The sequence below is a fragment of the Cyprinodon variegatus genome, unplaced genomic scaffold (genome assembly GCF_000732505.1).
Source record: "Cyprinodon variegatus isolate N-32 unplaced genomic scaffold, C_variegatus-1.0 Scaffold186, whole genome shotgun sequence".
Classification (NCBI taxonomy): Eukaryota; Metazoa; Chordata; class Actinopteri; order Cyprinodontiformes; family Cyprinodontidae; genus Cyprinodon; species Cyprinodon variegatus.
The window spans coordinates 686,286-699,220 of NW_015150639.1; the positions used below are offsets into that span (position 1 = coordinate 686,286).

The 12,935-nt window shown below is 38.0% G+C and overlaps 1 protein-coding gene across 3 annotated transcripts in view; it reads right to left on the minus strand.

Moving 5' to 3' along the window:
- pax7 (paired box 7) overlaps positions 1-12,935 on the minus strand; it is a 53,313-nt gene that overhangs the window by 25,923 nt on the left and 14,455 nt on the right. For all 3 annotated transcript variants that reach the window (XM_015379171.1, XM_015379170.1, XM_015379169.1), the window contains one exon: positions 2,527-2,726. In XM_015379171.1, coding sequence (XP_015234657.1) covers positions 2,527-2,726 — 200 coding nt within the window. The remainder of the gene's footprint in view (positions 1-2,526; positions 2,727-12,935) is intronic.

Here is a 12,935-nt window from a genome sequence, read left to right on the forward strand (position 1 = left end):
AATAAATCTTGTAAGTGATGTGTTACAGTCCTAAATGGTGACTAAACAGAATGAGCCCAATGATGCATAGGGGTAGAAATCAAATTAGATTTGAGGACCTTTCATTTTTTATCCAAAATTAAGCTAATTCAACCAAAAGTTTAATTAATATTCCTATTAATTCATCCTTTTTTTTGTTTTGTTTTTACCGATTTTAATGCACTACCTTTGCAACCAATGTTGTTGCTTAAACTGCAAGCTAGAAACATAAATTTCAGCATAACTGAGTGACTAATGTTAACATTTCATGATTTATACATGGAGATCAAATCTGGAAAAGACAAAAAAATCTAAAAGTTTTCTTTTTTATTTCATTTTTAAGTGGTTTCTCAGAAAGGTCTTACAGTCAGAATACACACATTTACATGTATTTTTAAATATTCAAGTACATGTTTTGTTTTTGTGATCTGCATGGACCTGTAAAAATATTATTTCCATTTGTAAACCTGACTTGTGTCACAGTCCTTATGCTCTCAGAGGCTGAGATGGTTCCCTTGGTCCTAAGAGTCTGTTTAATTTTCTGAGGTAATGGGCTAGCTCTGTTTAACAATGATAAACTTATGAAAATGTTAAATATGAGCATAAGCATAAAACTGATAAAAAAAAATTTATTTAAACCCTCTGCTCTACTTTTGCAATATTGGGATTGCTTATGCCCTGGTCAATAAAAGGCAAAAATTAATGTAAGCTTCTAAAGTAATATTAGTCAATATTTATCTAAACTCTGCTGAAACTATTTGTTTTCCATCACTTAGTCAACTGCATGTCTTCCCTATTCAGAAGTAGTGTATATCTGTGCATGTTGGGGGGTTTGAAGATGGACAGTGGCATATGTGGAATCAGTTACCAACGCTGCGTGTTTGTGGTGTGATGAACACTAAGCATGCGGTGAGGAGTTTGGAGTTTTAGAATGAGTGTGAACCACTGGGGTAAGAGGAGAGGGGTGACCCAGACTTTTTTTTTTCTACTAGCAGATGATTGATTAATGTTGTTGTCGGGGCAAGGGGTCCCTAGAGAGGATGAAGAACTCTGTGTGATATGTTGAGGGTTTTACAAGCAGCGGCAAGCTTGAAAGTGATGGGATGAGATCCTGGCCAAAGGCCGAAATGAGAAATCCATCAGGAATGCATTCTCTTTCGCTCCTCTTCTACTTTTTTCTCCCTTCCCATCTTTGGAAGCACAGCTGCTGCTGTAACTCTACTGTACACATCTTCCTTCCATCTTGCACACAACTGTGGGGAGTTCAGGCTGTCAGAATGGGCTCCTTAGTCTAGGGTGTGAAATAAGGAAGCATTTCTGTCGAACCTCCTCAACATTAAGGATAATAAGCATGATAAAAAGGGAAACGTGTTCATGATGGATGAATATATTATGGCACATTGTAGAAGCATTCACCCTCTTTGAGCCTTTTTTAACATTTTGTGAAGTCACAATTCTAAACTTCAACACATATTTTTTTAGGATATGCGATAGACCAACATAAACAGATTTTGTTTAGCCAAAAAACTTGTTTGGGCTGATGAAACATGCAAATGTAAGCCAAAACAAGTTTTTGGGCTACTAAATAAAACTTTGAACTCAACACTAATTCTGACATTTTTAATAGAAAAAGCTTCCTGGATGGTAAACGAAACGTCTTCAAACTTGGAAACAAAGTACAGTGGATTGTGTTTTTTAACTTTTTTGGAATGACAATGACCTGGATGACTGAGAATCTTCACCAGCTACATAAATAGATATATATAAAAGTAAAGTAGCAGCAAAGTAATGTCAAATGTTTTACAGGAAATATTCTAATCTGAGACACCTGGCACCTTTACAGTGACACACTTATATCCAGAGTACAATATTATCTTAATAATATGTGTAATTTTTAATCTCATATAAAAAAAGCCATTTCTTTTATGAGTGTCCCAACGCAGAAACCAGAGGTTATAAATTATTATCCCACAGTTCAATCAATTATCTGAAAAAAGAGTATTAAGATCAAAACCCACAAAGACATGGTCTCACAGCTATACTGATAGGCTGGGCTTAGGTGTAGCTGAAGGGCTGATTTTCCTGTTCGACAACAGGGAAAATCATGAATTCTCCTTCCATTTATCAATGTGGTATTTTGTTGGTAGATCACATTTAATCTCAATAGAAATGCATGGAAAAGTATGGTTGTAATCTGAACCAAAGAAAGGTAAGGTAATGCAGAAAAAAAATTAACTGTGCTGTCTTGATTTAATAAGAGGAACAAGGTTTGGTTTAAAAAGAAAGATGATATCTTTGTTTTGCAATATTCAATTCTTCTGTAGGAAATGGTCCTTTAAAGGCTTTAGAAGTTATTATACCAAGCTACAAAAGTAAAAAACAAAAGTCCTTTTTAAAATAAGGCAAAGCCCATTCAGAACATTGGGATGGAAAGGCCATTCTTTATGAGCTCTACCAACTTCTTTAGCTTTGAATAATGTTTAATTGAGTACGGCTCACTGGTCTCACCTGTACTCTAGCTTCTGTGAGTTTGGTCCTCTGAGCCAGCTCCTCCCGGGTGTAGATATCAGGGTAATGTGTTCTTTCAAAAGCCTTCTCCAGCTCCTCCAGCTGCTCTGCTGTGAAGGTTGTGCGGCTGCGCCTCTGCTTCCTCTTCAGTGGCAAATCTGGCTCTGAATCAACATCCGAGCCATCGTCTGTGCGGTTACCTGATGTGAAGGGGAAACATAATGAGAATCTAGTCATGGGGCCTTTGGGAGCATTAGCTGTTTGTAGAAAATAACAGCGTTATCTGCATTCTAAAAAAGGCCTCTTTTGTCGCTCATGAGTGCAGGGCTTGCATCAGAGAGGATTCAAGTGACAGCTACTTTTCTTTCCATACACAACTGGGAGAATATTATCTTAATCTGTGGATATTTATTTAATATAGTAGAGGCCCTGATATGCAATCCTGCCCGTGAAGAGGGGCCCCAGAGGCTGTGAAGGCAGAGAGCTGAGGGGGAGAGGGCTGCCAATGGGTAGTGGGGTTAATCTGTAGAGGCCACCTTGCTGCTCCTTACCCTGCTTTTCTCTGTCATTGGCCCAGGGCACATTGCTCATACACAGCTCAGCCAAAGTGCATAAAATAGAGCACAATATCGCACCAAAACCATTCATCCCCATGTGTTTCCACCTGCTGTCATTGCATGAATTAAAGCATTTTCTACATTACTTTTTCTGCATTCAACTAAGCTGAATTTTTGCTCGAGGAACACAGATACAGCACAAAGCTGTACAATCCGGGCCGACAGGGACATTTTTTGACAGCAAATACGCATTACCATTGCACATTACCATTATAACTGAATTTAGAAAATTGCATCATTTTCACCTCCTCTGCATGTCTATTCAAACTACATGGCCCTTTTCATTTCATGTCATAAAATTCTTATTTTCATAATTTCCTCATTGAGACATTGACAAGGCAGAGTGATGTGCCAGTTGCTCCAGGCCTAGTTGGATTGCATCATGCACAGTCCAGAAAGTGTGGGAGAAGGGAAAATAAAGAAAGATGTTAAAGAAAAGGGTGCGTGAAGAGATTTCGGTTTCTGACAGAGGCCCTTTGCCATCCGGTTGCAGAGAAAATGCACACCTGACTCTGGCTCTTTGTTGAAGCTCACTCCAGTCAAATGTTTCGGTATAAGTGGACAAGAGAACACTCAAACCTCGCCTCCAAATAACAACTGTGAGAACAAAAGAGCAACAGAGCTGGCAGAGTCTCAAGGCCAGCTACAGAGTTTAATTAAACAAGGAATTATAGGATTATATGGAGACTGTCATTACTGGCCACTCCACTAGTCTTCTGCGAACATTTTTTGTCCCCCTGAGCTGGTGCTCGACGATTCCTTGCGGATTACATGTGGCTGCAGGACATGAGGCCGCATTCATTAAATCAATTCTTCAGTCTTATCCTTTTTAATAAAGATTGATTCTTGGAGCAGAAGCTGGCTTGGGCCGTAGAAGACCCTTGAACATACAAAGTTGAATATGTACATACAGCACATATCCCTTTGTTGGTTTTCATGAGGATGCAAGTATCCATTTGCTCTGTAACTCGCCATAACGACACTCAAGAGCAGCACAGCAGTCTGCGGATCACTTTGCAAAGTCACCTCTATGTCCCCCATGGGGAGACGTCGGGGTCAGAGTCACATGCTCAGAGGGGTTCTGAGCGAGACGCCAAAGTCCTCTCCTCATATCATATCTTTTCTTTGTTTTTTCCTTTGTTGCTAATGGTTTCCCAAACGTTATTGTACTGCTCAACAAAGTTTGCAGTTAACATAATATTAAAATTTAAAGCCACAGAGATGCCGTGACGACACTCATAGCATATTTCATGTTCAGCGAGTTGGGATTATTTATTTTTTGTATTTGCTACCATTTTGTAAATCTTAATGTATAGCATTTTTTTTTTCGTTTTTATGCACAACTATACATACATTTTTAACTTATCCTATTCAGTTGCACGAACAGTATGCCATTTTTAATAATTGTAAAGTATTTTATCTTGTTGTAATAGTATTATTTGTTGCTGAATCACCAACATTTCCTCACTGTGGGAGGATAAAGGATTAATCTATTCTATCCTTCTATTCTCTATGCCAAAATAATAAGAGATTGAAATAATTTAGGATATGTTTACATTTCTTTTCTCAGATTTATGAGTTTACACACATCACAAGACCTATGCATCCAGTCAGTTTAAGAAAGCCCATATGATGATGGTGCCACGGCTTTGTAACATTCTTAACTTAACCACTGAAACCATTCCTGCCAATATGGACTAAATGGCTCAGAGAAAGAGGAGTTATTAATTAAAGAAAGATGACAATTTCTAGATGTACTTAAAGACAATGACCTTAATTTTGAAACCTGTTCTGTTGTGCTTCAAGACATCAGTAGGATTTGAACAAAACTAAGTCAAACAAATGGATAATGTCTCTAAGTAACCATGAAACTAGTAAAAAAATTGGCTTCAGGATATAAAAACCCAATGTCTCAGAGTGGCCATTGTTAAAGCCACTTTTACAATATGAATAAATTAGAGAGTCTATAATCTTGTTTTAGGTACAGCAATTTTGTCCAAAGGAATGAGTCAAAATTTCGGTGAGAAACTTGAGACGCTAGACATAATGTCAGCAGAAGCCATAGAAAAAAATTCTGTTCAATACTGTTGTACGTTTTGAAAACAGCTAAATGTGAAAAAGCAAAAAAAAAAAATTAAGATTCAAAAGAATCCCCCTATTATTACTCTGGTATTTCTGAGATAAAACTTTCTTAGATACACTCAAAAGATCTAAAACAGAAAGCATTCAATTTGGTTTAGTTTCAATCAGTAAGGAAATATGTTTCTTTATATACAGTGTATTTCAACCTGTGACTTCAACTGCATTGTGACTGACAAACCTCAGTAGACTATGGTTTGTATTGCAGCTTTTTCATAAGCCAGTGGAGCCTACCCATCTGTTGTTATACATGAACCAGAAGCGCAGGGTCAACAGTGCTGCTGTTGATGAGTGAGGGAGAATGGATCACTTTGTTTGAGGCCAAATGGGACAAGACTTGATCTCATCTGTATGCCGCTTAAATTTACTGAGCAAAGGACAGAACATATCCTGACACATGGCTGCTTTATGCGTCATTTCTAAAAACAATCTGAGACAGAGGCACCAGTGAGGATAACCCCTTTTGGGTTGTTTTATGCAAAATAGGGGCTAAATAAATAGATAAAATAGCACCCTGCAGGACTGTTCAGGTCAATTCTTTAACAGCACAACAGTAAACTCTGATTAGACCTTTGCATAATACAACTGCTTTAATTTCCATTCAAAGGTTCATGAGATATCGGTAAACCACTCATGTCCTGTCTCATTAGTTATTGTCCAATTAGAATCTCATTATTCAGCATCCAGTGGGCATGATTAGTGCCACGTACCCTGCTCCAGGGGCCCTCCAAGGTTTTACCTTAATAGTGATTTAGAATTGTGGCCATCATGAATAGGAATGAATCAGGTTTATTGTCAAGGTAAAAGCCTGATTAGGCCTGGAAAGAATTGTGGGGTTAGTGAAACCTAAATGCCCCGAGTCCGCATTACACTACATATTCTTCAATATATTCTTTTCTATTAGTCTAGATGGTTTTGTTTGAATGAGCATAGTGATCTATTTTAAGCTTCTCAAACCATCTTCACAAGGTGTTTTATTTTGTTTTGAGGTTAAAGGGGCACGGTCACGTTTTCTTAAAAAGTGTTTAAATCTATACCTCAGTAGCTCGCTCAGGTTTTTCCTAAAGGTTACTGTGTCCTGCTAGTGTATTTTTTTATGTTTTTGTTTTAAACACTGTTTTTGCACAATTTTTTTAGTTATACTGAGTCCATCTCTATCTTGAATACTATGATGGTAGGACCTTCAGGCCTCTAGAAATCTTTGTTTGAGTATAAACCAGACTTAAACATATCCTAAGCCTGATTTCTTAGCATCTTTGCCATTTTCTTATGATTGTGACTAATTAATTTTAGTAAAGTAATGACAGTTTTTTTTTTTTTTGCTTATGCACTGCATATTGAAAGGACAAGGGCAGCTTCCTTATTTTGATTGATTGACATCCAGGATGGGGAACCACATCATTCACGGTATCATAGTAGCATATTCTGAAATTGTATTTTGTACAAATTCATGCTTGATTGATGGATTTAACATAGTTTCATCAGGTGAAATAGCCATTAAAATACTAAAAAAAAATAGCNTTTTGAGGACCCAAATGCAGAGACCAGGAGGCAGAGGTGAGTCATACAGATTTAATCAGCCAACTGGGGCAGAAAACAAAACAAAAACAAAAATAGAAAACAGAGAAAGACTAAGAAGAACTTTGTTTAGCTTCTGGAGATGTTTCACAACCTTTTACAGTTAGTTTGAAATATATTCCAGATGTGATAAGCTTTTCTTTCTCTGCTTCATTTCCTTTGGGCATTAAAATTTTGGAAAACAACGCGCCTGCTCAGAATCACAATGCCCTAAACACACCCAGCACAGATCACTCTGCCTCTCCAGGTTTAACCAAGTGCCACATATTTATAAAGAATCATAGCCATTTTAAGACAAGACATGCTTCATCAAATTTTCTATAAAAATACGAAATACGGGTACAAGAAACATTTTATGAAACGGATATATGCGTTTTAGATCTTTATGCCGCACTGCCTATTTTTTTAAGGTGATCTGTGAGAGCATGAAGAAACAAACCATAAAATGCACACTGGGGAAAAGAAATCTAAATGTTCACGCTGGACCAACAAAAACATTTAGTTAACCGTTTTTAATTGCCGTGAAAGTGTTGGATACTCCAAATGAACTCTGGAGATGTGAGGAAGCACATTAGATCACTTCACCCTGCTGTGACTGTGCTTTAATGATGCTTTAATTCTCAACAGACCTTTCGGATAAAACACAGCTTGTCCTCTTGAAAGACTTGAACTGCTAGTTAATAGTTTGAAGGTTGCTGTGAGGTTTAAAGGCTTTTCTTGCCCCTGATGCTCCTCTCCTGACCTTTCAGACAGACCTCAAGCAGATGGGATCCTCATCACATTTTTTTTTCTTCAAAACCAGTCATCATGTGCATTGCGTGAAGCCTGCTATCCTTACCATCACCTCCCTTCAAGCCCTTAGAATCCTCTTCCTCACCTCTCTCCCCATGCTTGTGAGCTAATGCCAATTAAACGGACAGCTGTCCACTTAAAGTGGCAAATTACTAAGCGATCTGTTAGGTTACAAGTTTATGATGGGTAACAACACCAATAAACATAAAGGCAGTGACATAAAGATGCAGACAAATTTGCTGGCACCCCTGATAAAGTGAAGAGACCTCAAAAATATTAGCCTTTCCCTGCAAGAGCATGATTTTATGCAAAACTTATTGGAAATAATTTGTAATTTCCTTTGAGGAGATATCCAATGTTTTTAACAAAAACACATTAAATTGTTGGTAGCCTGAAAAGGCCTTTGTAATAAATGGAACCAGATAAAAAAAAAATCTATATTTAACATCCCATGTCCTTCCCTGGGGTATACTGTGACAGAAGTCAGTTTATTTAGCTACCAGACTGGCGGAGGAACTGAGTTATGTTGTCACAATGCACAATTAGGAGGATCACTCTTGGAGGCGTACAGCAAAGAGTGGGTTCTTACAGTAACGAGTCTCCATCACAAACATGACTGTGGATTTGTTCTAAAACATACAATGCAATGTGGAAAAACACCTGATGTCAACTGTTTGGTATGGAGGAGGCCTCTCAGGCTGTGGGACTTGTGTTAGTCTTTCAAAGATTCAGAGACCCTTGTTATAGCATCTTAAACCTTTTAAAATGTCAGAGAGCTTTAAATATTGGATGTTACTCTCTGCCACAAAAATAAAACTTGGTCATCATCAGGCAGTACGATCCAAAAAAAGAAAAAAAAATTAAAATGCACATAGAAATGGCTAACCAGTCACAAAATGGTATACACTGCCCTGTTTGCAAAAGATGTATTATGTAGGAAATATGTAGAAAAGGTGCAAGGTGCTGATTATACAATTAATAAAAAATATGTAGAGCTCTGTGTTTCCCCCCCCCTGAACAAATCAAATTTTAAATTGTGTTTTATTTTAGTGTGAGACTTTAGGCTGACTAATGCCATAAAATATGCATTTTTTTAGTCCATGGATATTTGCAAATCTTTACTGGGGTGGTCAAAGGATGATAAAATGTTTACTTCAACTAGTAACTAGTACAACTAGTTACAAGTTAATTGTTTTTCCTTTTTAAAAAACCAACGTTGAAAACTAAAATCTCCAAATTCTAATCTGTATTATAAAAGAATATGTAAAATAATGACATTCTTTTAATAAATCAATGAATAATAAGTCTTTACAATGCAAAAAAGAAAAACTAGTTTAAAAGTGACAAAGAAGTTTTTTTTTTTTTTTAGCAGTGTGGGTGCCCTGAATCACTCATCTCAGCCTCACCTGTGCAGCCAAAGCCTGAGGTAAAGTGGCATCCCTCCTCATAGCCTTTCTCTGATATCACAACACATGGCCTCAATATCAGCCATACCTTTGCAAACTCTCCAAGACAGAGGGACAAAAACAGACAGGGCTTTGGCAGTGCAGCATTAGCTCATAATGGCTCATTTTGAAAAGCATATTAGTTCCAGCATAATTACAATCGGGCCTCACGCTCTGTGTTTTGCAGGCATTCACAGGACCGGCTTCTGAGTACCGAGTCACACCAGTTGACTGTGACTGACAGCAGATTTGGTTAAAAATGCTGTTTTTTCCTCCCTCTTTTTTTCCCACAGGACAAAAATAACACCATGTCTTTTCTCCCTGTTTGTGTTGACTTGTTTATTTTGTGCCTACCTTTTGTCGTACTTGATGCCTGCAATTATACTTTTTGTCAGTCAGAGGGGGTGAATATCAAAAGGCCTAATTATGCAAACAGGCCCGCGATAAGAGGCATCTGCTTCAGATGGGATCTGCTATCTCTGACATGCATCTGTCTCTGCGCTGTCTTCTGTGCTTCAGGCCTGCATATAAACAGCCCTGCCTGTCCCCAGGACAGCATGCGATTCAACCACCAACACTGGAGTTGAAGGGATGTAGCTTAGTTGGGAGGGGGGCGTGCAGGAACATCAAATAACTAACAACTTCTCAATTTGCATTTTTCTGAGAATGGTGCGGCATCTCTGTTCAACGCACTTGCCTGTTCATCCTGAAGGGGTTGCCAATTTAAAGGAGGAATGCGATTCAAGGCATTTACCAAGGGATGTATGAGATAGGACCCTTGTGTGAAAACAAGATAGACGACAGCGATAAGTGGAAGGGTTTAAGGAAAGATTGTTTTGGAATAATCTTTTCCTGTGGATATCTCCACACAAGAGAACAAAAGAATCATGAAAACTCCAAAAGTCATCACAGAGTCAGCTCAGTTTGAGCTTATTTAGAAATATTAGATTAAAATATTGAGTTTACTTAGTCTGGGTAAAAGCTTGATGCCTTTGACCTTCTCCCAATCATAATTTGACATTTAACTGAAATTGAATCTGGGTGCGATGTGCTCCCGTATGTTACAACTCCACCGTCTATCTAAAATAAAATCATTTTCCACTCACCTCTATGGACAGTTGTCCTTGGTTTCAGTTTTATCTCATGCTCATGTCAATGACGGTTTTATAACAGGTGGCTGAGGGCAAAGGGAACTCCTGCTAAGATCCATTTATTTTAAATGTTTGAAAACATGCAAGTTTTGGATGAAAATGTACACACGTTTCAAGCAAGTTTCATCCACCTGAGAAATCAGTTTTTAGAGTAAACGTGTAAAGTCTGACAGCCAGAGTGGGAATCTTGGGCTCTCATGTGTCCACATTCCTCAGGAAAATTCCAACACTTTTCTTCGCTTGTCTCTCTGACAGAATCACACACACACAAAAAAATCACGGGCTTGAAAAAGAGAGGAAAAGGCAAGGGAGGAAGAAAGATGGGAGGCTATATAATCTTTGGCTCTCACAACAAACAATTAGGCCTCTTCTCTCTGTTTGAGGTTGGGGGTGTTTGAAAGAAAGCAGAGTAGACAGAAAAAAGGGAGAGCGATGCTCTTTTATTGCTCTTGTCATATGGATGACGGCGCAGCGCGTCCATGAGAGCGCACGCTCACCTTCAACAACAGGGCGTCCACTGGGCCTCCCGGCCCCTTTCAGCCCCGAGAGACGAGCACCTCAGGGGGCCATTAGAGCATGAATGGGGGACTGACAGCCCTGTGCAGCTCTGCAGGGCATCCATAAACGCTGACATATTGACTCCCCATGCCTCTGTGCTGCCTGAGTTTTGAAAGCATGAAGGGTTGAAAGGGTGGGATTCTTTTTCTCTAATGCACTACTGGCTAAAAGTGGAATATTAGGGAGAATATAAATGTTTGCTTTTGTCTCTAAGTCATGCTTTGTTTCTGCATGGCTGTTGTTAGAGCACTGCTAGCAATAAACTAATATAAAGTCATATTTTGGTCTAAGTATTTCTTGCCCCAAACGATGCACATGAGCCACTTTTCTGTCTTTACATGATGTAAAGTGGGAAGTTGTTTAGTAAATTACACGTTTATTTCTTTTATTTTGAAGAAGAACCCGATTAGATATGATTTCAGACTTCAAAAGATGCTAAATTGTTTTAGAAAACCTGTTACAGGTTGCTGCCACCTTTCTTTGCAAAGTCTGAGCATTCTGTTCTGCTGAGCAGAATGTCACTGCTTGGACCCAACTCGTTGCTAATTGAGGTCACAGCGAACGTAATGAAATTAAGAGAATACAAGAAAGTAAAGAGGAGCACACAGGGGTCTCTCCCCCAAATGAAAATACAGCCAAAGTCCTTCTCCCCTGAGTAAAAAAAAGAAAAAACGATGAAGGAAATCAAACAGCTATGTCTCAGGGCTGTGGGACAAGGTCTCCTGGAGAAACTAATCTCTCTTTTTTTTTTTTTTCAGCGAAGCCAAAGAAAGATTTCTGGACAGTGTATAGAAATGCACAGCAGACATATTTTTGTGCCAAAGGGAAGTTTTTGAATTTTATGGACAAGGATGGCCGGCAAATAATGTTGAAAAGTTGACGATTTTGAGGAAACTAGAGAGGAAAAATGACTAAAGCTTTCTCGAAATGTAAAAATGACAAGAAAAAAAGCTCAAAGCACTTAGTCAACAAACAAGAACCTCATTTTGTTTTAGTTATAATAAAAGGAAACCATTCCGGATGCCTGTGAGTTTCTTTTCTTTTAAAATAATTGTTTTTCCCACCAACTCAAATATAAGAAAAATAAACACCAATGTGTTTTTTTGGTAATGTGTGAAATGTTACCATATTTTGCTAAATGAAATCCTACTTAATATTTCTATAAAAGAACAAACTGGTAAAAACTCCTTTATATACAACAATCTAATAAGAGCTTGTTTCTGAGCACAGGCAAGCATTAATTTCTAAGAGCCCTCCATATTGAGAGGTTGTAATGTGCACAGCAGAAAAGCTTTTTATACTGTGACTACATATTCCCCAAGGAAGGAATGACTGACGATGCAGAAATAAGCCCATTAGTTGAAAAGAGGGGACAACATTTGAAGTTGTTATTTTGTCGGCGAGGACAGGAGCTCCACCCCACTGTTTGGACAAGCGCTTTTCAAATTTTAACTCGGTAGAAGAAAAACACATTTCTGATTTGCAACACTCAGGGAACATGTTTATTGTCTTTGTGGCTGAGAAAAAAAAAACCCACGCACAATTAAAAAACAAATGAATATTTCAGTTGCGCTGCCCCATCAAGACCATAAAATGTGAAATGTTCTGGCCCTAAGTAGCATAGGCTAATGCCGATTTTTTAAACCAGCAGACCATGGTCGGTGTTCCTCATTCATCACTGTGCTAAACATAATTACTGTTGCACATTATGTGGCCTATTCCTGTATTGTAATAAAATTAGCCAGAAATGTTTTTGTTTTTCATGTCTTTCCTAATGCAGCTCCACAGTAACCAGTGCATGGCTGTAATGCAGCACACTGTCCTGATCTGTGCCAGCTGTCAGAGTTTGACAACCTTGGCTGGCAAAGCAAATTGGAGAAAAGTACATTTCTTTCAGCAAATGATGTGGCTCTGACCTGCTCATCTGTCACATGATTTTACAGAGACACGATAAAGATAATAAAATGTATGATGCACTAATTTACTCCGCTCTTAATTTTGACATGCCTTATTATTTCAAATAATCACAATCACCTACATACTTATATTTTTATTCAATAGTTTTTTTTTATATGAGAAAATAATAAAATGCAATATATATATATATATATATATATATATATATATAT